The 27,532-nt window shown below is 38.7% G+C and overlaps 1 protein-coding gene across 4 annotated transcripts in view; it reads right to left on the bottom strand.

The window, feature by feature from the left end:
* Positions 1-604: 604 nt before the first annotated feature.
* LOC126187445 (RUN and FYVE domain-containing protein 2) overlaps positions 605-27,532 on the bottom strand; it is a 154,550-nt gene continuing 127,622 nt past the window's right edge. For 3 of the 4 annotated variants that reach the window (XM_049928532.1, XM_049928530.1, XM_049928531.1), the window contains 2 exons: positions 16,471-16,710; positions 605-1,867 (listed from right to left, as the gene is read on the bottom strand). In XM_049928532.1, coding sequence (XP_049784489.1) covers positions 1,727-1,867; positions 16,471-16,710 — 381 coding nt within the window. In that variant the 3' untranslated portion in view covers positions 605-1,726. The remainder of the gene's footprint in view (positions 1,868-16,470; positions 16,711-27,532) is intronic. The other variant, XM_049928529.1, reaches the window with a different exon arrangement.

Below are 27,532 nucleotides of genomic sequence, written 5' to 3'. Positions count from 1 at the left end.
TTTAAATACTTAAAATAGCGACGTTTTCCTTACTTGAACAGCGTGCAATCATTCGTTTTCTGAATTTGCGTGGTGTGAAACCAACTGAAATTCATCGACAGTTGGAGACATGTGGTGATGGAGTTATGGATGTGTCGAAAGTGCATTCGTGGGTGCGACAGTTTAATGAAGGCAGAATATCGTGTGACAACATACCGAAACAACCTCGGGCTCGCACAAGCCGGTCTGATGACAAGATCGGGAAAGTGGAGAGAATTGTTTTGGGGGATCGCTGAATGACTGTTGAACAGATCGCCTCCAGAGTTGGCATTTCTGTGGGTTCTGTGCACACAATCCTGCATGACGACCTGAAAATGCGAAAAGTGTCATCCAGGTGGGTGCCACGAATGCTGACGGACGACCAGAATGGGACTTTCTGTTCGTCTGTTGTGACAATGGATGAGACGTGGATGCCATTTTTCAATCCAGAAACAAAGTGCCAGTCAGCTCAATGGAAGCACACAGATTCACCGCCACCAAAAAAATTTCGGGTAACCGCCAGTGCTGAAAAAATGATGGTGTCCATGTTCTGGGACAGCGAGGGCATAATCTTTACCCATTGCGCTCCAAAGGGCACTACGGTAACAGGTGCATCCTACGAAAATGTTTTGAAGAACAAATTCCTTCCTGCACTGCAACAAAAACGTCTGGGAAAGGGCTGCGCGTGTGCTGTTTCACCAAGACAACGCACCCGCACATCGAGCTAACATTACGCAACAGTTTCTTCATGATAACTTTGAAGTGATTCCTCATGCTCCCTACTCACCTGACCTGGCTCCTAGTGACTTTTGGCTTTTTCCAACAATGAAAGACACTCTCCGTGGCCGCACATTCACCAGCCGTGCTGCTATTGCCTCAGCGATTTTCCAGTGGTCAAAACAGACTCCTAAAGAAGCCTTCGCCGTTGCCATGGAATCATGGCGTCAGCGTTGTGAAAAATGTGTACGTCTGCAGGGCGATTACGTCGAGAAGTAATGCCAGTTTTATCGATTTCGGGTGAGTAGTTAATTAGAAAAAAAATCTGAGGCCTTAGAACTTGAATGCACCTTGTAAATGGATTCATAAAAGAGGATTACATTCAAGATTAAAAACTTTCAAGTGGCAACTTTTCAGATCTTTAGTGTATAAGATTAAAGTACAATGAAGGCCACTAGACACAGTGTTACAGAAAACAATATGTAACCTACAAAACTAATGAATGAATGAATGAATGGAATGAATGAATGACAATTAAAGCTTCAGCCACTTGAAACAACTGTTGTTAAGTAAAAACTTACGTGAACAGCCATAAAAACAACATCAAAAGTTTAAATATATTACAGCATACATACATTTTTTGTGATAAATTTTTTTTGTCATCCTTACTTTTGTTCACTCTAAAATATACATTTCATACAAAATAAGATTTTCGTTGTGCTAAGCAAACAGTATCAGTTTCACTGATGAAATGTACATTTGACAATTTATATTACAGAACACATTGTTTTTATTATAACATTGACAAGAGTGGCAAAAATAAATCTGCTTATTCTTATAAATAATTTCACAAAATATATCACAGTTATAACAGACACTATAACCTCCTTAATGTAACTCTTCAAATAATCTATAATTCATATATATATACATAAAGCTCCTTTAGAAGCAATACATATTATGTACATAGCGATGGCTACGTATCTGGTCCTCAGTTGCACACAGAATAGCGTCCAACAAGGTACACATGGCATTCATCACATACTCGCACAGGCTTTGCTGAAGAGGGTAGCATCATTGCATTATCTGAGCACTTGTTACAAAAAATTTCTCCACAGTTACGGCAGTGGTGCTGTTAAAAAAGAGAAAAAAAATTACAAAGAACAAAACACAATATTCTCTCTTGGGTATTAATAACCACTTCAGCTGTATTTTGGTCCTAAAAGACCACTACCAGTTTCATGGTGTTACACCCACACCTTTAGGTGACATATGATTAAAACATTAGAGTGGAAATTGCTCGGAATCTTTTTTCCCAGCATTTGTTGTCCTTCAGTGCAAAACACTGCTAAAAGATGATATGTCATGGAGTAAAACTGCCAAATTCCAATATTGTGGATGGGTCCAAAACAAATTGTATCATAGTGATCTGTTTTTCAATCTATGTGGAACTGCGTACAGGGGACATGGTCAAATTCTCTGTCATACTGATGGCAAGAAAGTAAACAGCTTGCCTGTGGATGAATGTTGTGAAAAAAGATTCCGAGCTTTTCTGCTCTAATGTTTTAATCATACCTCATCTGAAGATGTGGCTTTAATGCCATGAAACCAGTAGTGGTACAGAAATAAAGGACCAAAATAGAGCTGAAGTGGTTATTAATACACAAAAAGAATACTCATAGCTGTGATTGACCTGCCTACAATGTTGTCTGCACAATATAATCTACCTGTCAGTTACTTGAATATTTATGGTTGCTAATTACCAACACATATTACATCCATTGTTTATGGAACACATGAAACAAATATCAAAAATATTTATGAAAAATGAAGAGAATCTAACTAATAGTTGCAAAACCAGGAGTAACTAGAACACAGCTACTTCCCTTTCTGTAGGTTAAGAAATAAACAAATAAATAAAAAATAAGGCTCTAGCTTTCTGAGAAACACCTTCAACAGAAGACAGGAAAGATTCCAAACAACATTAAGGAAAAGATCAAGTGTAAAAGTGTTAAGGATAAGGTAAAGTTTCTCTGTTTTTCTTTTCTGCACTTGTATTACTTGTGTCTTCTTTTCTTCCAAGATGGGATTTTTTTTAGTAACACCTAATATTCTATTCTGTTTCCAAATTTCTATTGCTGCCAGACCTGCTTCAATTACTCCTGTTTCAGTGGTTGGTAAATAAATGTTAATCTCTGTCCACAATATTGTGAAATTTTACACACAGTATTTTACGTACAGCTATTTGTATTGCAAGTACACAAACTACATTGCCTGACAAAAACAGTGAAGCACACAGATGTGTTTGCATGACAATGTAACTTCTCTCTCTCTCTCTCTCTCTCTCTCTCTCTCTCTCTCTCTCTCTCTCTCACACACACACACACACACACACACACACACACACACCAACAAACAAAAATTGCAGTTCCCTGTGAAAGGTAGGATTGCCACAAGACTGTATTAGTGTTGTTCATGTTTAATGTTGTTAACAGGCCTGGTAAGGTACATAATGTGCTTGAACAGCTTCAGTGATCACTGTGAAGGACATGGATACACAGTGTACTCATCTGAATTTGAAAGTGGTCCCATTGTGGGTCTTCACTTGGCTGGATGATGGTCAAATTGTGCAATATCCAGATTTGTGGGGCATTCGGATGTAACAGTAGCTTTAGGGTTGACTGCATGGAAACGTAAGGGCAGCCATGATGGTTGTCAAGTTCCAGTCAACTACATCTTAGTGCCAGAAGGGAGGGTTGCCCTGCTGTGCACCAAGCACACTGTAACCCCTTCACATATGTGCCTGCAAAACCAAGAGCAAGTAATGGCCTCCCTGTAACACATTGGGTCACCCCACACTATTGGTCAGAGAGAAGCAGCATCCAGACAGGGCTATTGCTGTTCTATGAGTAGGCTAATATTAACACCACAACACAAATGGCTGCACTTAAAATGATGCTGTGGCCAGGAAGCATAGCCTGCTGATGAATGGGATCACACTGTGTTCAGTGATGTGTCACGCTTATCCAGTACCCCAGGTGACCGTCGGCTATGATGGTGGAACGTGGGGAGAGGTCCCATTCTTCAAATGTTTTGGGGAGCCACAATGGTGTTATGCCTGCCTGCATGGTGTGGGGAACCACCAGGTATAAGTTTTAGAGACTTTTAGAGACTTTTCAAGACTGTGATTCAGAATATTGGCAGCCAGAACTACAAAAGGATTATGACTGTTTCACTGGGGCCATAACAATGCCCCAGCTGCCAACAATTATACCTACTGCCTATCAATTTAGAGCAATACAGTGTAGCCGATACTGTGATCCAATTTCCTGCCATCATCGCGAAGTAGCGAGACACAAAACCATTCGTAGTGAGCTGTGTCACAGCCAGCTTGAATTTACTTATTATTTTTGGTTGTAATTTGTGTTGTACAGCAAATAAGGTGTTCTAACTCTTCTGGCGTCACTGTCGGACTATGTCAAACATTACGATTTTCTGCAATGGCTCTGATGTCAGATGTTTCAATTATTCTGTTTTCCATTTGCTGCATTGTTGGAATCTACTAGGTGTATGGCAGCAGTTAGTATAATGACCTCACAACTCAAAGCATGTTTCATTCACACGTTTCCAGTAGGGTAATGGCAAAAAAAAAAAAAAAATGATGAAAGTTATCAAGAAGAAACTTACACCATGCACAGTGTCATAAGTGTTAGTGAATAAGTATCTAATGGAAAGTGATGAAGAGACACAACCTGTAACAAATATCTGGAAGGTTTATGGTGATGGTGATCTCTCATGTGGTTTCCTTTTTCTGCTGCAAAACAAGATTTCATCATTCCTCAGGGTATCTAACCAAAATCCCAACTCTGCTACAAATATATATATGCTAGAGAAAAGACACAGAAAGTCATTACACTCACACAACACTCTATGTGACACTTGTGGAGAGTTGTTTCATCTGAACAACTGAAGGCTTTCCTTGGTATAAAAGTGAATATGGCCTTGAATTTGAAGCCAGAATAACTTGACTATTTTACAAAACACTGAGTAGAACAAACTCCATTTTTCAATTATGTTTTCTCTTGTCCCTCCCCTTTTTTTTAAGTTTTAACCGTCACAGTTCAGAGGTATCAGCATCTGAGACGGAGCAAGGAGAAGAACGTTAGTGGATATATTAACGGTACACGCAAGGAATTTAATGTACCACAAAGAAATGTGGCTATAGATGAAAGTACAGAAGTGTGATTCAGAAAATGGTTATGTTTTCTCTCACATTTTGTATTATGTAAAGATAACTACAGAATGCCTTCTGATTTACCTTTTGCAACTTGAATAGTGGTTCATTCAACAGATTCTGCACAAGACCTCAACTTGGTCTGGAATTGCACAAAAGGAAATTTCATCTAACAGAGTTATGCCCTCTAGGAAAGATTTTCCATGTGATCGGAAGAAGGCAAAACTTGCTGAATATGAGTTATGTGCCTATCAAAGTGAAATGGAAACTGTGTGTCTTTCCTTCCATGACGAAAGGTTAGCAGCATGGGTATACTTTTTGGTTCTCAACCCCAACTGATCACTGATTACAGGAAGAACGAGCCTGTGAAGTTCCTGAAACCCTTCTTTTGGAATACACAAAGTATATGGAAGGAGTGGATAGGACTGGTGAGTACTGTGGTTGCTATGGTTTGCAAAGATGATCAAACAAGTGATGGAAAAAAATTATTCTTCTGGCTGATTGAAGTTGCGAACAATTATATTCCACACTCAATAGACAAAAATGAATGTGGAGAAGCAGTACAGATTCATCTTTCCTATAGAATAAATCTAATTGGACAGTTAGTCAGACAGGTGAGAAATACAAATCAGAGAAGACAGGAACACCATCATCATCTGACAACAAGGAGAGACTAAATGGGAAAATACCTCTTATAAAGTAAAGTGAAAAATTCAACAAAGGATTGCATGGTTTACAGTAAAAACAAGGAGAAAGGAAGAAGAAGAAGAAGAAGAAGAAGAAGAGAAACAATTTTCTATGGCAAAACATGCAGTAGGGAGCCTTGGCTCCACCCAGAAAAATGTTTTTAGGTACCGCCATACAGACAAAAATTATAAATGACAAGTGACAACATTTAGAAAAGTGACAACATTTAGAAAAGTGATTACTTACAAGGACAGAGTCAGATTCAGTTACACATTTATATTTCAACTTCATATCTTATGTCAAAAGATTTTAAATGTTTATGTAAGATATGAAAAAGAGGCAAGAAGGGAGATTTTAAGTGGAAGGTACACACCCTCATGTCTATACTGAGAGAAATGAAATATGTGGGTTGACAGGTGTACTCAAAGGTTGGGGTACACTTTCCAATGCCACAGGCACAAAGAAATTATAATTATGTGCCATATTTCTTCACTCATCTTTGGCATCATATCTTCTTTTAACTACATTTTCTTTCACTGTTCTCTCTAAAATGATAAAATAAAGAAATGAGCACATGAGTAATTTATACTTAGATGATGATGTTGCTATTGTTGTTGTCATCGTCTTCAGTCCAAAGACTGGTTTGATGTGCTCTCCATGCCACTCTATCCTGTGCAAGCCTCTTCATCTCATAATGACTACTGCAGCCTACATCCTTCTGACTCTGCTTACTGTACTGATCTCTCAGCCTCCCTCTACGATTTTTACCCCCCACCCCCATGCTTCCCTCCAGTGCTGAATTGGTGATCCCTTGATGCCTCAGAATGTGTCCTACCAACCTACCCCTTCTTCTAGTCAGGTTGTACCATAAATCTCTCTTCTCCCCAGTTCTATTCAATACCTCCTCAATAGTTGCATGATCTACCCATCTAATTCTCAGGATTCTTGTGTAGCGTAACATTTCAAAAGCTTCTATTCTCTTCTTGTCTAAACTGTTTATCGTCCTCCTTTGACTTCCATACACGGCGACACACCACACAAATACTTTCAGAAAAAGACATCCTCACACCTAAATCTATACTCAATGTAAACAAATTTCTCTTCTTCAGAAACGCTTTCCTTATCATTGCCAGTCTATATTTAACATACTCTCTTCTTCAACCATAACCAGTTATTTTGCTGCCCAAAAAGCAAAACTCTGCTACTATTTTAAGTGTCTTATTCCCTAATCTAATTCCCCTAGTGTCACCTGACTTAGTTTGACAACATTCCATTATCCTCATTCTGCTTTTGTTGATGTTCATCTTACATCCCCCTTTCAAGACACTGTCCATTCTGATCAACTGGCCTTCCATGTTCTTTCGCTGTCTCTGACAGAATTACAATCCCATCAGCAAACCTCAGAGTTTTTATTTCTTCTCCCTGGACTATAATTCCTACTCCAAATTTTTCTTTTGTTTCCTTTACTTCTTACTCAATATATAAATAGAATAACATTGGAGACAACCCAGCCCTGTCTCACTCCCTTCTCAACCACTGCTTCCCCTTCACGCCCCTTGACTCTGTAACTGCCATCTGGTTTCTATACAAATTGTAAATAGCCTTTTGTTATCTGTGTTTCACCCAGTCACCTTTAGAATTTGAAAGAGAGTATTCCAGTCAATATTGTCAAAAGCTTTCTCTAAGTCTACAAATGCTACAAATATAGGTTTGCCTTTCCTTAATCTGTCTTCTATGAGAAGTCATATTGTTAGTATGAGCTCACATATTCCTGCATTTCTCCTAAATCCAAACTGATCTCGGAATGCCACGCCAAGAGGCCCAGGTTCGATTCCTGGCTGGGGCAGGAGATTTTCTCCGCTCAGGGACTGGGTGTTGTGTTGTCTTCATCAACATTTCATCCCCATCTCCAGAACGCAAGTCGCCCAATGTGGCATCGAATGCAATAAGTACTTGCCCTCGTCGGTCGAACTTCCCCAAATGAGGGACTCCCGGCCCACAATGCCATACGCTCATTTCCATTTTGCATTCTTCTGTAAAGAATTCATGTTAGTATTTTGCTATCTGACTTATTAAACTGATAGTTTGGTAGTTTTCACATCCCTCAGCACCTGTTTCTTTGGAATTGGAATTATTATATTATCCCTGAAGTCTGAGGGTGTTTCACCTGTCTCACACATCTTGCTCATTAGATGGAAGACTTCTGTCATGGCTGGCTCTCTCAAGACTGTTAGTAGTTCCAATGCAAAGTTGTCTTGGGGCCTTGTTTCGACTTATTTCTTTTAGTACTCTCTCAAATTCTTCGTGCAATAGCATATCTCCCATCTCATCTTCATCTATGTCCTCTTTCATTTCCATAATATTGCCTTGTGTAGAACCTGTATATACTCCTTCCACCTTTCTGTTTTCCATTCTTTGCTTAGGACTAGTTTCCCATCTGAGCTCCTGATATTCATACAGGTGGTTCTCCTTTCTCCAAAGGTATCTTTAATTTTCCTGTAGGTGGACTATCTTGCTTTAGTGATTTAAGCTTTTAGATCCTTACATTTGTCGTCCAGCCAGTCCTGTAAGCCATTCTTCACTTCCTGTTGATCTCATTTTTTTAGACATTTGTGTTCCCTTTCACCTGCTTCTTTTACTGCATTTTTATAATTTCTCCTTTCATCAGTTAAATTCAATATCCCTTGTATTACCCAAGGACTTCTACTAGCCCCAGTCTTTCTACCTTCTTTATATTCTGCTGCCTTAATTATTACATCTGTCAAAGCCACCCATTCTTCTTCTACCGTATTCCTTTCCCCATACTTGTCAACCATTCCCTAATTCTCCCTCTGAAACTCTCTACAACTTCTGGTTCTTTCAGTTTACCCAGGTCCCATCTACTTAAATTCCTACCTTTCTCCACTTTCTTCAGTTTTAATCTACAGTTCATAAAAAATAAATTGTGGTCAGAGTTCACAAATGGAAATGTCTTACAATTTACAACCTGATTCCAAAACCTCTCTCTCTTACCGTCATGTAATCAATCTGAAACCTTTTGGTGTCTCCAGGTCTCTTCCACAAATACAACCTTCTTTTATGATTCTTAAACCAACTGTTAGCTATGATTAAATTACACTCTGTGTAAAATTCTACCAGGTGGCTTCCTCTCTCATTCCTTTCCCCCAGTCCATATTCACCTACTACTTTTTCCTCTCTTCCTTTTTCTACTATCAAATTACAGTCCCCAATAACTATTAAATCTGTGTCACCTTTAACTATCTGAATAACTTCTTTTGTCTCTACCTCATCTACAGGGCTAGCTGGCATATAAACTTGTACTACAGTGATGGGTGTTGCTTCGTGTCTATCTTAGCTACAATAACATGTTCACTATGCTGTTTATAGCAGCTTATCTGCATTCTTTAATTCATTATTAATTACTTGATTTTGTATTTATAACCCTGTATTCACCTGATCAGATGTCCTGTTCCTCCTGCCACCGAACTTCGCTAATTCCCACTATATCTAACTTTAACCTGTCCATTTCCCTTTTTAAATTTCCAAATCTACCTGTCCGATTAAGGGATCCGATATTCCATGCTCCAATCCATAGAACATGTTTTGTTTCTCCTGATAACAACGTCCTCCTGAGTAGTTCCCACTTGGGAGATCCAAATTGGTGGACTATTTTACCTCCACAACGTTTTACACAAGTGGATGCCATCATCATACTATGATACAGTAGAGCTGCATGCTCTAAGGAAAAATTATAGCTGTAGTTTCCCCTCACTTTCAGCCGTTCACAGTACCAGCATAGCACGGTCTTGTGGTTGATGTTATGAGGCCAGATCAGTCAATCATCCCAATTGTAGCCCCTGCAACTACTGAAAAGGCTGTTGCCCCTCTTCAGGGACCGCATGTTTGTCTGACCTCTCAACAGATACCCTTCCATTATGGTTGCACCTATGGTACAGTTATCTGTATCACTGAGGCATGCAAGCTTCCCCATCAATGGCAAGGTTCATGGTTCATAAGGACACTATCACGTGAAAATTGCATGGTTTTTATGAAGTAGATTTCTGAGCAAGGAATTGTAATTTACAGTATTTACAAAAGTGGAATACTGGTGTGACTGAGGCTTAATCTGAAGTTGTAGTGGTCCAGTTAATGTAATGGGTTAATACATGGGTAACAAGGATATAAACGTCTGAGTTTTGAGTGTTGTTTCATTAGAAACAAGAGAGCGAGTATAGTATGCAATGCTACAAGATGTTACTTTTTGCTCTAAAATTTTAACTTCTTTTGCTGTATGTCAGTGACCAATGAATGAACACATGCTGTGGTAAAATATAAAACATCTATTATCTTATCAATAGTAATAATGATTGGGTATATCCACCAACTCACTAGGTATGCTTATTTTGCAAGTACCTCTCACTATATTTTGTAAGGGTTTCGTGTATTTAATTTGTCAGATGACAATATCTGATGAGAGTTAATATGCTTTCCTGATGAGTAGTAGTAACAATATTTCCTACGAGTTTTATACAAAGTGAAATCTGTACTATTTGAAATTTACTAAGTTTTTACAGTTGGGTCTGGACACATTTCTTAGAAGAGGTTAAGTTAACTTAATGTAAATAGTACAGGTATTTACCTGCCCTGTCTTACTTGAAGGAAGTGGAGACTAAGTAAGAGGTATCAACTAGAGTTGAAGTTTTTCTTTGGTAGTTTAGTATGTTAACTGAATGAAGGTTACTACTTGTGTTGCTACTCTCGCCATTGGCTTTCAATAGTAGGGTGTTACAACCAATTTTCAGGGCCTGTGAGAATGAAGCCAGGAGTGTCAATTCTGTAGGATTGGTGACCATCATCTTACAGCCCACCAGTGAAGCACTCGCCAGGCAGGGATCACTGGGGTGGATGGTGGGAAGCATTTCTATCTGTTCCTTTCACCTCTACCAGGATGGTCATGGTTATCTTCTCTTTTTCCACACTCAGTATTTCCTGTTGTGGTAACACTTCTCTTATTCATACACTTAAACCTGTCATCACAAGAGTGCCCCAGATAAAGAAATATATAGATAGCTTTCAGATGAAGTTAAGAAGCATAGAATTCACGATAGTAAATGTTGCTCACATGATGTCAAATAACAATAACTAAATGAGGAATGCTTATTACAAGTTACGGTTAGTAGATACACACAAGTGAATTAAGAATACATACAATTATGAGTAAGCCAAATCAGGACTGTACTATATTTAATGAAATAAAAGTTGAATTATATGAACTAATACTTTGAGGAAATGTGATGCATGAATGTGTTCCAGTTCATGTAGTTTAACAGCTGAAAATGTAAAAGTAACTAGTTTCTTTTGTTTCAGTTTTAACAATAATGGGATTTTGTATTTACAAATATTATCTATGTATGTTTTATAGTAGTGGCAACATCTTCATCTAAGGGAGGAGGTATGTGGTGTAACTTATCATTTTGAAAAAATGTTGTGTTACCCAACATCTATCTAGCCGATGAATGTTGATCAACATGTTTATTTGTAATTTGGTTAAGAACTGGAGGAGAAAAAACCACTAGTTTGGAGGTCATCATCAGTGTTTGTGCATGTAAATGGTACGGATGGATGCCATACATCTTCAAGCTCAACATGTAGTTGGCTTGGTAGGGGAAGGGACAATAGTAAAGGTCACATGTAATAGGGGAGGTGCAGTTGTAACAGCTGCAGCCTTTGCTCAAAGCATCCCTGTGTTAACTTGTACACCCCAAGTCTACAAAGGATCATATTAAAGGTTATGTCAGTACAACCAATAATATGACAAACACAAAATTTCAAAATACCATTATCAAGCACAATAATGGACCTACTGGGAAATATGGGTATCCATTTCTGTTCCAACCACCTTGTACAAAGAAAGAGAGAATTCAGTCAAACTGCAATACTGCTTTATGCATGTATTTGAAGTGCTTAAATAATTACAATAAAAATTTTACAGCAATTATCTCTTAATACTAATCTGCCAGTTTAGTCTGACATGAATATTTAAAGCATATTTGGAACAAAACCAGATTTTCTTCCTGCGGGGGGAATCATTTAGTTATTTTCAGGACATTATTAAATGTCTCACATTCTGAACATTCAGTTTTTATCTGTGTGTGGTACAACAAGGTGCTTTTAAGCCTTTGCGTAGCCAATCTGACTACTAGTTGCATCTAATGCGAGAACCATGGATATATCTGTAATTACAGTACATGATGGATGTGTCCTCTTTATTTCTCACATTATTCAAAAAGTCAGTGCATTTATTTCGTATATCTAAATGTTCAACTAGCACCTCCCTGTTATCTCACGACTTTTCCCAGCTGGTAAATTTTATATAATGTGAATTATATTTAAACATACTAGTAAGACAGGAGCAAAGAAATAGAAACTAGAATCTGTAGCCTAACTTGTTTAGCAAGGATCATAATAATGAAATGCCTCCTGTAATTTTTTTTTAGTACTGGAGCTACTGACTTTAGCATTGGGCACTGTTTGTGTGTCGTGGGGAAATTATGTATCTGTTTATCAAAATTATCCAAATGCAAAATTTTCTTATCTTTCTTCCATGTCTTTTCTGAAGCAGAGGAGGCTTGGGAAGTACCTGTAACTATGTTTTACGCCTTGTTCTTTATTCTCTTAACTGTGCAATGGGAAATGCTAATAGCTACTGCATTCATCTCTAGCACATTTTTAATGGGATGTTTACTCTTTTCATTTGCCTCTACCCACATAAATTTTAAGAAACTGCACACTTTCTCCCATGCATGACAGTCCGCACTTTCCCTGTTCCCATGGAGCGTGAAGACTGTGATGCCGTGTAGTATAGAACAGAAATAGCAACAAGAACACTTTAAGTACATGGATCAGCAGGTGACAGACAGTTGATAAATGGGTCAACTACTGATAACAGATGAAGTGCACAGCACAGCAGGCAACATACAACTGAGCCAGACACCCTTTCAGAACACAGGGATGGACTTGTCCAGCAACCACAATGAGAATGTGTTTCTGTGCAGGTTCCAAGCTACCTTGTGTGAACTATATCTACTAGCTTAGCAGTTATTCCTTACTGCAGCATCCCAACTTGGAGAAGTGTGATGTGCCATTGAAAAAGGGATGCGCTGTGGCAGCTGACATCACATAAAACATATGATGCATAGTTATCTGCCATATCTGATAAAAATTCATCTTCAGTCACTGGTATTAGCCACAATAATCAAGTATTCAAGTATCTAGCAGTATCTGTCTGTAGCGATTTAAGAATGTCTACAGAAATAATCTAGGTGTAGGAAAAGCAAATGTTTGGCATAGATGTATCAGAAAACACCTACTTCTTTTAAGTAATGTTTATTAGTCTTGAACACTTAGCATGTTTGATCATGCTCAAAATTCTGCGAGCCTACATTCCTTTATGAGTGATGAAACATTTCAGTATCTCATGTTTAGGTACCTGGGTGAAAATTTATGTTTCCCCGCAGTAAACCAGATCCCTGTGACACAGCTTGGGTATCTTACAAAAATAAGGTACATACAGAAAATTTGGAGAGCTACTTTCCCATAAATTTGTGTATGAAAATGAAATGTATGCCCTGCAAAAATAAAACTTCAGTTCTTACAGGAAATACATCAGGATGATAATATGTTGTTGTTGTTATTGTCTTCAGTCCTGAGACTGGTTTGATGCAGCTCTCCATGCTACTCTATCCTGTGCAAGCCTCTTCATCTCCCAGTACTTACTGCAACCTACATTCTTCTGAATCTGCTTAGTGTATTAATCTCTTGGTCTCCCTCTACAATTTTTACCCTCCACGCTGCCCTCCAATGCTAAATTTGTGATCCCTTGATGCCTCAGAACATGTCCTACCAACCGGTCCCTTCTTATTGTCAAGTTGTGCCACAAACTTCTCTTCTCCCCAATTCTATGCAATACCTCCTCATTAGTTATGTGATCTACCCATCTAATCTTCAGCATTCTTCTGTAGCACCACATTTTGAAAGCTTCTATTCTCTTCTTGTCCAAACTATTTATCATCCATGTTTCACTTCCATACATGACTACACTCCATACAAATACTTTCAGAAACGACTTCCTGACACTTAAATCTATACTCGATGTTAACAAATTTATCTTCTTCAGAAACGCTTTCCTTGCCATTGCTAGTCTACATTTTATGTCCTCTCTACTTCAACCACCATCACTTATTTTGCTCCCCAAATAGCAAAACTCCTTTACTACTTTAAGTGTCTCATTTCCTAATCTAATTCCCTCAGCATCAGCCGACTTAATTCGACTACATTCCATTATCCTCATTTTGCTTTTGTTGATGTTCATCTTATATCCTCCTTTCAAGACACTGTCTATTCCGTTCAACTGCTCTTCCAAGTCCTTTGCTGTCTCTGTCAGAATTACAATGTTGTCGGCGAACCTCAACGTTTTTATTTCTTCTCCATGGACTTTAATACCTACGCCGAATTTTTCTTTTGTTTCCTTTACTGCTTGCTCAATATACAGATTGAATAACATCGGGGAGAGGCTACAACCCTGTCTCACTCCCTCCCCAACCATTGCTTCCCTTTCATGCCCCTCTGTAACTGCCACCTGGTTTCTGTACAAATTGTAAGTTGCCTTTCGCTCCCTGTATTTTACCCCTGCCACCTCTAGAATTTGAAACAAAGTATTCCAGTCAACATTGTCAAAAGCTTTCTCTAAGTCTACAAATGCTAGAAATGTAGGTTTGCCTTTCCTTAATCTATTTTCTAAGGTAAGTCATAGGGTCAGTATTGCCTCACGTGTTCCAATATTTCTGCGGAATCCAAACTCATCTTCGCCGAGGTCGGCTTCTACCAGTTTTTCCATTCGTCTGTAAAGAAGTCGTGTTAGTATTTCGCAGCTGTGACTTATTAAACTGATAGTTCGTTAATTTTCACATCTATCAACACCTGCTTTCTTTGGGATTGGAATTATTATATTCTTCTTGAAGTCTGAGGGTATTTCGGCTGTCTCGTACATCTTGCTCACTAGATGGTAGAGTTTTGTCATGACTGGCTCTCCCAAGGCCGTCAGTAGTTCCAATGGAATGTTGTCTACCCCCTGGGCCTTGTTTCGACTCAGGTCTTTCAGTGCTCTGTCAAACTCTTCACGCAGTATCGTATCTCCCATTTCTTCTTCATCTACATCCTCTTCCATTTCTTCTTCATCTACATCCTCTTCCATTTCCATAATATTGTCCTCAAGTACATCGCCCTTGTATATACTCTATATACTCCTTCCACCTTTCTGCTTTCCCTTCTTTGCTTGGAACTGGGTTTCCATCAACGCTCTTGATATTCATACAAGTGGTTCTCTTACCTCCAAAGGTCTCTTTAATTTTCCTGTAGGCAGTATCGATCTGACCCCTAGTGAGATAAGCCTCTACATCCTTAACATTTGTCCTCTAGCCATCCCTGCTTAGCGATTTCGCACTTCCTGTCGATCTCCTTTTTGAGACGTTTGTATTCCTTTTTGCCTTGCTTCATTTACTGCGTTTTTATATTTTCTCCTTTCATCAATTAAATTCAATATTTCTTCTGTTACCCAAGGATTTCTACTAGCCCTCGTCTTTTTACCTACTTGATCCTCTGCTGCCTTCACTACTTCATCCCTCAGAGCTACCTATTCCTCTTTTACTGTATTTCTTTCCCCCATTCCTGTCAGTTGTTGCCTTATGCTCTCCCTGAAACTCTGTACAACCTTTGGTTTAGTCAGTTTATCCAGGTCCCATCTCCTTAAATTCCCACCTTTTTGCAGTTTCTTCAGTTTTAATCTACAGTTCATGACCAATAGATTTTGGTCAGGGTCCACATCTGCCCCTGGAAATGTCTTACAATTTAAAATCTGGTTCCTAAATCTGTGTCTTACCATTATATAATCTATCTGATACCTTCTAGTATCTCCAGGATTCTTCCATGTATAAAACCTTCTTTTATGATTCTTGAACCAAGTGTTAGCTATGATTAAGTTATGCTCTGTGCAAAATTCTACCAGACGGCTTCCTCTTTCATTTCTCTCCCCCAATCCATATTCACCCACCATGTTTCCTTCTCTACCTTTTCCTACTCTCGAATTCCAGTCACCCATGACTATTAAATTTTCGTCTCCCTTCACTACCTGAATAATTTCTTTTATCTCATCATACATTTCATCAATTTCATCATCATCTGCAGAGCTAGTTGGCATTTAAACTTGTACTACTGTAGTAGGCATAGGCTTCGTGTCTATCTTGGCCACAATAATGCGTTCACTATGCTGTTGGTAATAGCGTACCCGCACTCCTATTTTTTTTATTCATTTTTAAACCTACTCCTGCATTACCCCTATTTGATTTTGTATTTATAGCCCTGTATTCACCTGACCAGAAGTCTTGTTATTCCTGCCATCGAACTTCACTAATTTCCACTATATCTAACTTTAACCTATCCATTTCCTTTTTTAAATTTTCTAACCTACCTGCCCGATTAAGGGATCTGACATTCCACGCTCCGATCCGTAGAACACCAGTTTTCTTTCTCCTGATAAGGACGTCCTCTTGAGTAGTTCCCGCCCGGAGATCCGAATGGAGGACTATTTTACCTCCGGAATATTTTACCCAAGAGGACGCCATCATCATTTAACCATACAGTATAATATATAACTTCAAAATTCAATTACTGGTACACACAGTTAAAAATGAATGTGGTAATGAGTTTTAAGGAAAATTTACATAATAACAAACATGAAATAACTTTTACATACAGACCTTACGACGTTTGATGCTAAATTCTCGAGAGCAGGCACGACAGGAAGTCGCTTCTTTGTCGGGTGCCCAGGTTGCATCCGGTGCACGCCCCAGTCCTGCTCCTACTGCTGCTTCTTCACGCAGTTCATCAAGTTGGAGCTTAGCACGCCGTAGTTCTCCTCCAATTTCTTCCAAAGCTAATTCATGTTCGCGACACTGTTCCTGGAGTGAGTAATGCTCTTGTTGCAGAGCCATATGCTTCTGCAACAAGTAATGTACCAAATATGTCATTTCAATATTGTTTTCCTAACTTCTGAGGGTTTCAGCTACTATAAAATCAAAATGAAATTAAGTAAAATTAATTAACAATGCATGACAATCAAAATTGTCAATATAATATGAAAACAGAAGAAAGATACATAACATGAACAGCTTGCAGTTAATTTCCTCAACAAATACAGAAAAAAAGCATACACCTGTAACTTATTTTTGTAGAACCTGTTTGTCCTTCAGATTTGCCATATAGTCTGGAAGTACAGTAAATAAATCCTTTCAGGTCATTCCGGATATTAGTGCTAGCCTAATTTTCTCAAAAGAAATGAAAAAAGTAGGATATGGGTTGATCTTTCCATATAGATGAAATCAAAGCACTACATGACGATAACCTGATAACTAATATACCTATTATGTCAGTCACTTAATACAATAACTATATTCAATAGGCAACAAAATGTAACCACAAACATCAAATGTTTGGGGAGGAAATAACAGACCACTGATATATGAAGTCTTATAATGGAAGCAACAGAAACCGACTTCAATATTTTTTTAAAATTAATTATACTTCTCTGAAAGCTGATTTTTATTTCATGACGACCAGACTAACTAGACACTTTATATGTGATTCATATTTTTAAGTCATACTTTGAAGACAACATTTCAATACACTTTTGAAGAAGGTGGGGAGTGGTACCAAAATTTTAGTATACACAATATTCAGTGGCAAGATGTAACTGTTTTCTATCAAACATTCACATCAATTTCATTACACAGAAACTTCTGCATACAACTACTGTTGCTTTTATTACATTTTAGTGCTGACAGTCTTACTTCATTTCATTTCATTTCATTTCAAACACCGTGTGTTAGGAACAGAATGGTATAGCACTTCAGTCAGTTTCAACTGCTTGTCAATCTCTGTTGGCTATGGGAGAAGACTGAGAGAGTGAATTAATGACTCTTGATACATATACAAGTGTTTCTATTTATAATACAATAAATATAATCAATTCTTCAGTCACAGACCATTTTCAGAGACAAAGACTTTCACAATCTCTATGGAAAATTCACTCATCTCTTCCTGATCACCAAAATGAACCACATGCAGACCATTCTCTATGACCTACACTTATATACACCAACATGAGTGAAAGCACTCTCTGCTTTGATCAGATGTGGCTAGGGCTCAAACCTTGATCCTTGCCTTTCACGGACAACATCTATGGTCATCAGTCCCCTAGAACTTAGAACTACTTAAACCTAACTAACCTAAGGACATCACATAACACCCAGTCATCACGAGACAGAGAAAATCCCTGACCCCGACGGGAATCGAACCCGGGCGTGGGAAGCGAGAACGCTACCGCACGACCACGAGCTGCGGACGGAATGCGTGGACCCAGGTTTAAATCTCAACCCAGCATACACTTATAACTTACCACATACAGTGAGTAAAGATCTGTTAAAATCAAACATCACTAATTTCATGCAGCTAACTGGAATCTTCAACCCTTAAATCTAGATAAACATACTATTTACCAATTTCCATTTGAATTAATATGGAGCCACAATTTCTTTCCTTATGAGTGATAAGATCTTACTGAAAAACTTTGTTCTAGAAATATAATAAAGGAACGAGGAATACTGAAGTTTAATCCCCTGTCAGTGTCAAGGACATTGGATACAAGCTTGAACTGAGGAACGACAGGGAAGAAAATTGGCCATGACTTTCAAAGGAATCTGCATGATCGGATGGAGATCTGAACCACCATCTTCCTGACTTCAAGCCCAGTGTCTTACCACATTGCCACCTTGCCCAGTCCACAAATACAGAACCCCACACTGAGCCTTAAACAAGAGCACATATAATTATTTTTATGTACTGTGTTGTGATTTCCCAACTGGAAATGATATCACAGCGTTTATTTTAACTGAAGACGCTACACATCAGATCAAAAAAGGTTATAATTCCAATTTGTTTGTCTCAGAGGAGGACATCCCATGACATCACACTCGATCGCCATCCCCACCCAGTGCCTGGGTTCTGGGTGCAACTTTGAAATCTTCAATGGAAGCCCCCATTTTTTATTGCAGATTACGACTGTATGGCAAAATCTACAAACGTTCTGTCTGGAGCATTTTCTTCATTTCACCACAGATGGTTCTGTAACCGGAGGAATAGTAATGGATACACAATTGTAATTCATGACATGCTACTCCACAGCCCTTGAATATCCAATGGCACATGGGACCCTACCTCCATGCTGTAAGGGTAGGACAGGTCAGTATTTCATAAAACCCCATTCACAATGTCGTACACCTGCAACATATCGAACAGAGGACTACTCAGTGTGCCACCGTGGCCACATAGTGAACTATGACATATCACAACATGCAGTGCACTGTGACTGGAGCTCACATATTGTGCAACATGGAACAGATATCAGCTATAAATATTACAGTACTTGTGCAATGTTTAGCACCTGCACATCTAATTATAATTTGAAGAACAGATGTGCAAGTGGACAGTGAATGCTGCAACTACAGAAGAAAAAAATTGAAATGATCTGGATTTACACAAAACGTAGGGAAATGTTGAGGCTACTGTTGCCTTTTATGCTGAGCATTTTCCAGAGAAAACACACTCTCATTCATTCTTTTACAAGGTTCTGTGTGAATGAGTATGTCTGATAGCAGTGTACAGACCAGCAAAAGAGCACAAAGCAAACATGTTACAGGTGAAGCTAATGAACTAGTTGTACTAGTAGCAGTGCACCATGACCCACAGATAAGTACCCACCAATTACGCCACTATTCTGGTATGTTCGTAGGTGGTATTGTTACAATACAGCATCGTCCTAAGTGTCATTCATACCAAGTGTCACTGCATCACGAACTTTATGGCGCCAATTTCCATAACTGGATAGTGTTTTGTGAATGGACACATCAACAAATGCAAACAACCCTCCACATTCTTTGCCGAGGTACTGTTTTCCAATATGTCTACCTTCACAAATCATGGTCACGTTAACTGGCATAATATGCATTACTGGAGTGTAGACAAACCCCACTGGTTACAGCAAGTTGACCACCAATGTCCTTAGTCAGTTGATGTACGGTGTGGTATCACGAGGAAAAACTCACTGGTCCGTATTTTATCGATGGCACGTTGAATGGACGCAAATATTGAATGTTTTTGGAACAGGAACTACTGGTACTACAGCAGGATGTTGCCCGGGACATAACAATGTATTTGGTTGTAGCACGACAGTTGCCCAGTGCATTATGCAAATGAAGTATGGGTGGTATTAGACTGTGTTTATACTAGTCAGAGGATCGCCATAGGTGACCCTATTATTTGACCCGTAAGTCACTGAATTTGATATCACCTGATTTCTTTCTGTGGGTATATTCAAAAGGTAAGCTGTATCAGCAAGTGGAAACAGGCCTTGAAGACATGGCTGACTGCATCAGAAATGCTTGTGCTGACATTTCCGCATATATGCTTCTGTCCTGTGTACAGTCATTTGGAAAGTGGATCACTAAGTGTTTTGAAGTTGGTGGTACTGCATTTGAAAACTTACTCAAACTGGAAAAGTAGAGTAATGTCTGCCTCAAGTCATGGCCACAGTTGTGTGTCAAGAAGCCCCCCATTCGTTATATTGGAGGAATACAATGTTGTGAATGGTGCTCCCAATTACAAGTTACGAAATACTGGCCTGTCCTACCATCACAATATGGATGTGGGACCCTATGTGCCATTGGATATTCAAGGGCCATAGAGTAGCCCTAAATTATGGTTATGTACACATTTCTATTCCTCTGATTAGAGTGTCATCTGTGATAAAACAAAGAAAATGCTTCAGACAAAACATCTGTCGATTCTGCTGAAGAATTGTAATTTGTACAAAAAATCTGAACACATCATCATTAGAAATAATGCATGAAAGTGAACCAATATGTGAAACAGAATATTATACATGTTTATAAGTTTATACTGATAAGAACTTGAATTGGATGTCACATATAACGGATCTTAGCTAACTTCTTCAATTTTCAGTCACTAAGGTTTATGGCATCATATTCTGTGGTAGCTTATAACTGAGGAAAAAAAATTGCACAGAAGTGGGTAATAAACATGACATGTATTGTCAAATCTAGAACCTCTTGTAGGCAGTTCTTTAAATAGTTCTGCATACTGATAACAGCCTCACAATACATCATAATTTGCTTATAGGAAAGTTCATAAATAAAATACAAGGTGGAGAAATTACTTTCCTTTATTCAGCACACCATGTGGTGTGGCGTGGCACAGAAATAAATTAAGTATTCAGCCACAAAACTCATTGACCACCTACCCAAAGATACACTATGTGATCAAAAGTATCTGGACACCTGGCTGAAAATTACTTACAAGTTCATGGCACCCTCCATCGGTAATGCTGGAATTCAATATGGTGTTGGAAGGTTTCTTGAGGAGTGGCAGCCCATTCTCCACAGAGTGCTGCACTGAAGAGAGATATCGATGTTGGCCAGTGAGGCTTGGCACGAAGTTGGCATTCCAATAGATCTCAAAAGTGTTTTATAGGATTCAGATCAGGACTCTGTGCAGGCCAGTCCATTAAAGAGATGTTATTGTCATGTAACCACTCCGTCACAGGCCGTGCATTATGAACAGGTGCTCGATCATGCTGAAAGATGCAACTGCCATCCCCAAGTTGCTCTTCAACAGTGGGAAGCAAGAAGGTGCTTAAAACGTCAATGTAGGCATGTGTTGTGATAGTGCCATGCAAACAATAAGAGGTGCAAGGCCCTCCATGAAAAACATGACCACACTATAACACCACCGGCTCCGAATTTAACTGTTGGCACTACACGCAATGGAGATGATGTCCATCGGGCAATTGCCGTATCCACATCCTGCCATCGGATCGGCACATTGTGTACTGTGATTCGTCACTCCACACAACATTTCTCCACTGTTCAATCATCCAATGTTTACTCTCCTTACACCAAGTGAGGCATCATTTGGCATTTATGGGCATGATATGTGGCTTATGAGCAGCTGCTCGACCATGAAATTCAAATTTTCTCACCTCTCGCCTGTCATAGTACTCGCAGTGGATCCTGACACAGTTTGGAATTCATCTGCGATGGTCTGGATAGACGTATGCCTATTACACATTATGACCCTCTTCAACTGTCTATGGTCTCTGTCAGTCAACAGAAGAGGTTATCCTGTACACTTTTGTGCTGTACATGTCCCTTCACGTTTCCACTTCATTATCACGTCGAAAACAGTGGACCTAAGGATGTTTCGGAGCATGGAAATCTTGCGTACAGACGTGTGTCACAAGTGGCGCCCAATCACCTCGCCACATTTAAAGTCCGTGAATTCTGCGGAGGCCCCATTCTGCCTTCTCACAGTATCTAATAACTGATATGGAGTACCTGGCTATATGTTGGCAGCACAATGCACCTAATATGAGTAAGTATGTTTTTGGGGGTGCCCAGATACTTTTGATTACATAATAGTGTATTAAGAACTTAATAGAATGAAGTTAAAATCTCAGTGAAAAATATGGCACGTGCATGTGCCATATTTTTCACTAATACAGTGTGCTATTACTGTAAGACTAACTTGTTCTACATCACAGAGAGAAGGTACAATTACGGTCCATTGAAGAACTTTACATGCAAATCACTCATCAACAACTTACAAGAAACATCGTTAAGAAGTAAATGCACTGAGAATCAGGAGTGTGTGAATTCCAAGATCTTTGAGGAGGCCTTGCATACTTTACAATGTGTTCTTGATATCTTTTTTGGCTGGATAAGACACTCTTAAATTTATCTGAGAGAACAGTGACATGAAGTATGTAAAATTGTTCATTTTACCCTCTACTTTCAGTTATAAAGTAAGATCCTATCCATGCAAGGGTGACGTCAGTAACACTTCAATATTTCAGTTTCCCTAAGTAAAATTTTAAAGTTCACACAATCAAAGTCCTTGCTAAAGTCATCACAGGACAGTTAAACATATAGAACTTTAGCTTTAGAGATTCATTTACAAAAGCCAAACTAATTGGCAGTTAGTAGGTTCTACTATGAAAAAATGAGGCAGTATTCTACTGTAAACAGAATTCTCAAAACTTTTCAAAAATTGAAAGAAGTGAAATTTGCCTCCGACTACGGATAGTACGCTTGTATCAATTTGATTTGAGTTTGCTGTTCTACAACCATGCTATTGTTTTGTGAAATGCACATCCCGTGTGTGTTTTCTGTTGATAATGGGTGAGATTGCTGGCAATATTTTGAGAAACCATGAGACACCATCCCTGAGTGGTCCATTAACATCCCCATACTAATCAGTAACATTGTATGACTTTAGTCTCCTTTTAAAACCATACCCCAGGCTGCAACCACTAACAGCTGATCTATTTGGCTTTTTAAGTTGAGTTAGTTTAGGTTTTTTGCATGTTCCATGCTTGACGTCAACAATTTCAAAAACGCTAAAGTCACAATTCATGGAAACACCTACACTGATCTGGTAACAACACGCTTGCATCAGATATAAACGATATATAAACTGTGAAAACAAACAAGCTATTGCCCTAAATGCTCACACACATGGAAACTAGTGAAAGTGGCCAATTACATCCAGATTCAGCCCAACATTAACAACCCAGGACAAGTATAGAGACCACAGTTGGAAGTTCCATTACCTTGTAATCAAACTAATTTTAAAAATGCTTTACCTGATAATGTATGCAGGAGTAATTTCATTTTGCATTTGCACATCGGAGATCGGTCTGAAGAAATGATCAGTAAGCTTTACGATATTCACATTATTCTGCTAGAAAATATGAGACAGTCATTGAAGTTAGGATGTCTAAATGAACATTGGCTTAAAAATGAAAATATCAGTCTCCCCGGTAAACTTACAGCTAAAAGCTGACTGCCAGGTTTTGTAAACCTAATGGGTATGGTGGCTCTTGATACCAGTTCATTCCTTGGTAGACTATGAAATCAGACATATATTAGCATTCTAAATGAAGAATTGACATTTGAAAGTATTTGTATTAAACTTAAGAGTAAAAAATGTTAATCGTCAGTTTACATCGCTTTTGCAGGCACTATATAATCTCTGTATTCTTAGATAAATTTGAAACATAGTTACATAAATTAAAATCTAACAAAATGAATAAGAAACTAGTTATACAAGTGCTGTTCAATAAAGAATGATCAAATTTTTTATGGTCATAATTTCTCATGCTAAAATTTAATCTTATGATATTCTGTTAGCTTAATGTGCAACAAACACACTGCAGTAGTTTCATTGCTGAGACTCCTGGTTCCCGCCTCTTAGAGGCAGGCAAAAACGTGCAGTAAGAATTATATGTGGTGTGAACTCAAGAACATCCTGCAGAAGCCTGTTTAGCGAACTAGGGATACTAACTACAGCTTCCCAATATATTTATTCCTTAATGAAATTTGTCATTAAAAATATATCACTTTTTCAAACCAACAGCTCAATTCATGGAATCAATACTAGAAATAAGAATAATCTTCACAAGGATTTAAAGTCACTTAGTCTTGTACAAAAAGGTGTGCATTATTCAGGAACACACATTTTCAATAACTTGCCAGCAGCCATAAAAAGCTTAACAACCAATGAAATTCAGTTTAAGAGAAGCCTAAAGGATTTATTGGTGGCCAACTCCTCCTACTCCATTGATGAATTTCTTAGTAAAACCAACTGATTTGTATATAAGTACAACATAACTTCTGCACAATTTCAGTGCAGTAATGTGTTCACTGAAAATTTGTGTGTCTCTGTGTGTGTGTGTGTGTGTGTGTGTGTGTGTGTGTGTGTGTGTGTGTGTAAGTATAATCTAACTTCTGCACCATTTCAGTGCAGTAATGTGTTCATTGTAAATAAGTATTTCAGTAGTTGTATTACATGTTTATTACCTTATAAATAAATAAAAAACTTTTTTATTTTAAATTCAGTGCATTAGTAGTTGTAAAATGACTCTTAGTGTTCATTAAAATATGACGATCATTCCACTTGGGACCTGTGGAATGGTACATTAGCTTATTTGTTTTAGTTGTAAATATTTGTCATGTATTATTGTTTTTCTGACATGTTCCACATCCTGGAGGACCTCCTCACTACGGATCAATTGGAATGAAAGTAAATCTAATCTAATCTAATCAAAGTCGGAAAAGTTCAGGATCGCCTACCGCTGCAATGGGGTAACCCGAGGAACAATATGCGGCTTTGAAATTCTGCTTTTGACTCAACAAATCTTCAGCTGAGGCCTATACAATGTTACAGGAGGTCTATGGAGAGTCTGTTCTTCCCTACAGCACAGCTCGAAGGTGATTAAAATGTTTCAGTTTCAAAGGAAGGTGGGGTGCTTCAGTTACTGCTTGAACAAAAGGATTTGTGCGTACAGGTGTGCATGCAGTTTAAGTTGATGTTAGAGGAAAATCCAGACTTTCTTTCAAATGTAATCACTGCTGATGAAACTTGGCTACATCATTTTGATCCTGAGAGCAAACAGCAAAGTTCAGAGTGGAAATCATCTTCATCACCAACCCCCAAAAAAGCAAAGTGGTTGCTTCTGCTGGGAAAGTTATGGTCATCTCATCCTTTGATATTCATGGAATGTTTTATCAGCATGTTGTACCTGAACATATCAGTAACTGGACAATACTACAGGGATGTCCTGAAAACATTGCAAGTCCATATCAGACGTAAAAGACCACATTTCCGTGAAGCAGGCTGGATGCTGCATCACTATAATGGGCGGCCGCATATTGCCAATGTTGTTGCTGAATATCTTGCGGAAATCAAAGAGAAATCCGTCCCTCACTCTCCCTTTAGTCCGGATTTAGCCCCATGTGACTTTCTTCTATTCCCTAACATGAAGAAATGCCTTCATGGGAGGTATTATCAATCATCAAAAGCAGTGGTGAAGGCTGCAGAGGCAATTTTGAAGGACCACTGAAAAAATTGTTTGCAGCATGTATTTGGCGACGCAGAAATTCTGGGACACATGCATTGCAATCATGGGAGACTACTTTGAGTAGGACCATCAAAATTATGAGAATGAGTAAGGGCATGCTGTAAAAAAAAAAAAATTATGATCGTTCTTTAGTGAACAGCCATCGTATATGCTGACTTCAAAACAGGTGAAAGAACTGATGACAAATTTTCTTCGCACTTTAAGAACTTGATAGCCGCAAATGGGTTAAATCTAAATTTTTATCAGTGCACAAGAACTGCAGCAACTGCTTCAACATTTATTGATAATGTTGCAGGAAGTTACAATTACAGTGGAAAAGAAAAAATGGTACAAGATTTAGGAGTTTCAGACCATGCAGCACTATTTGTATCAAATCAAAATTAAATTCAACCTGTGCAACAAAGAGATGTAAGCAAAGTGTGAAGGTATTTATTAAAAAACAGCCTCATCACATGGTCAGTCAGCAATCACACTTCTACATCTACATCTACATCCATACTCTGCAAGCGACCTGATGGTGTGTGGCAGAGGGTACCTTGAGTATCTCTATCGGTTCTCCCTTCTATTCCTGTCTCGTATTGTTCGTGGAAAGAAAGATTGTCGGTATGCCTCTGTGTGGGCTCTAATCTCTCTGATTTTATCCTCATGGTCTCTTCGCGGGATATGTGTAGGAGGGAGAAATATACTGCTTGACTCCTCGGTGAAGGTATGTTCTTCAAACTTCAACAAAAGCCCGTACCAAGCTACTGAGCGTCTCTCCTGCAGAGTCTTCCACTGGAGTTTATCTATCATCTCCGTAACACTTTCACAATTACTAATTGATCCTGTAATGAAGCACGCTGCTCTCCGTTGGATCTTCTCTATCTCTTCTATCAACCCTTTCTGGGACGGATCCCACACTGCTGAGCAGTACTCAAGCAGTGGGCAAACGAGTGTACTGTAACCTACTTCCTTTGTTTTCGGACTGAATTTCCTTAGGATTCTTCCAATGAATCTCAGTCTGGCATCTGATTTACCGACGATTAATTTTATACGGTCATTCCATTTTAAATCACTCCTAATGCCTACTCCCAGATAATTTATGGAATTAACTGCTTCCAGCTGCAGACCTGCTACATTGTAGCTAAATTATAAAGTATCTTTCTTTCTATGAATTTGCAGCACATTACACTTGTCTACAATGAGATTCAATTGCCATTCCCTGCACCATGCGTCAATTCATTGCAGATCCTCCTGCATTTCAGTACAATTTTCCATTGTTACAACCTCTCCATATACTACAGCATCATCCGCAAAAAGCCTCAGTGAACTTCCGATGTTATCCACGAGGTCATTTATATATATTGTGAATAGCAATGGTTCTATGACACTCCCCTGCAGCACACCTGAAATCACTCTTACTTTGGAAGACTTCTCTCCACTGAGAACAACATTCTGTGTTCGGTTATCTAGGAACTCTTCAATCCAATCACACAATTGGTCTGATAGTCCATATGCTCTTACTTTGTTCATTAAATGACTGTGGGGAACTGTATAAAATGCCTTGCGGAAGTCAAGAATCACGGCATCTACCTGGGAACCCGTGTCTATGGCCCTCCGAGTCTCGTGGACGAATAGTGCGAGCCGGGTTTCACACAATTGTCTTTTTTGAAACCCATGCTGATTCCTGCAGAGTAGATTTCTAGTCTCCAGAAAAGTCATTATACTTGAACATAATACGTGTTCCAAAATTCTACAACTGATCGACGTTAGAGATACAGGTCTATATT

This window comes from Schistocerca cancellata, chromosome 5 (genome assembly GCF_023864275.1).
Source record: "Schistocerca cancellata isolate TAMUIC-IGC-003103 chromosome 5, iqSchCanc2.1, whole genome shotgun sequence".
NCBI classification, from domain to species: Eukaryota; Metazoa; Arthropoda; class Insecta; order Orthoptera; family Acrididae; genus Schistocerca; species Schistocerca cancellata.
Note: the sequence above shows the minus strand (reverse complement) of the source record. Positions and strands in the feature narration are given on the sequence as shown.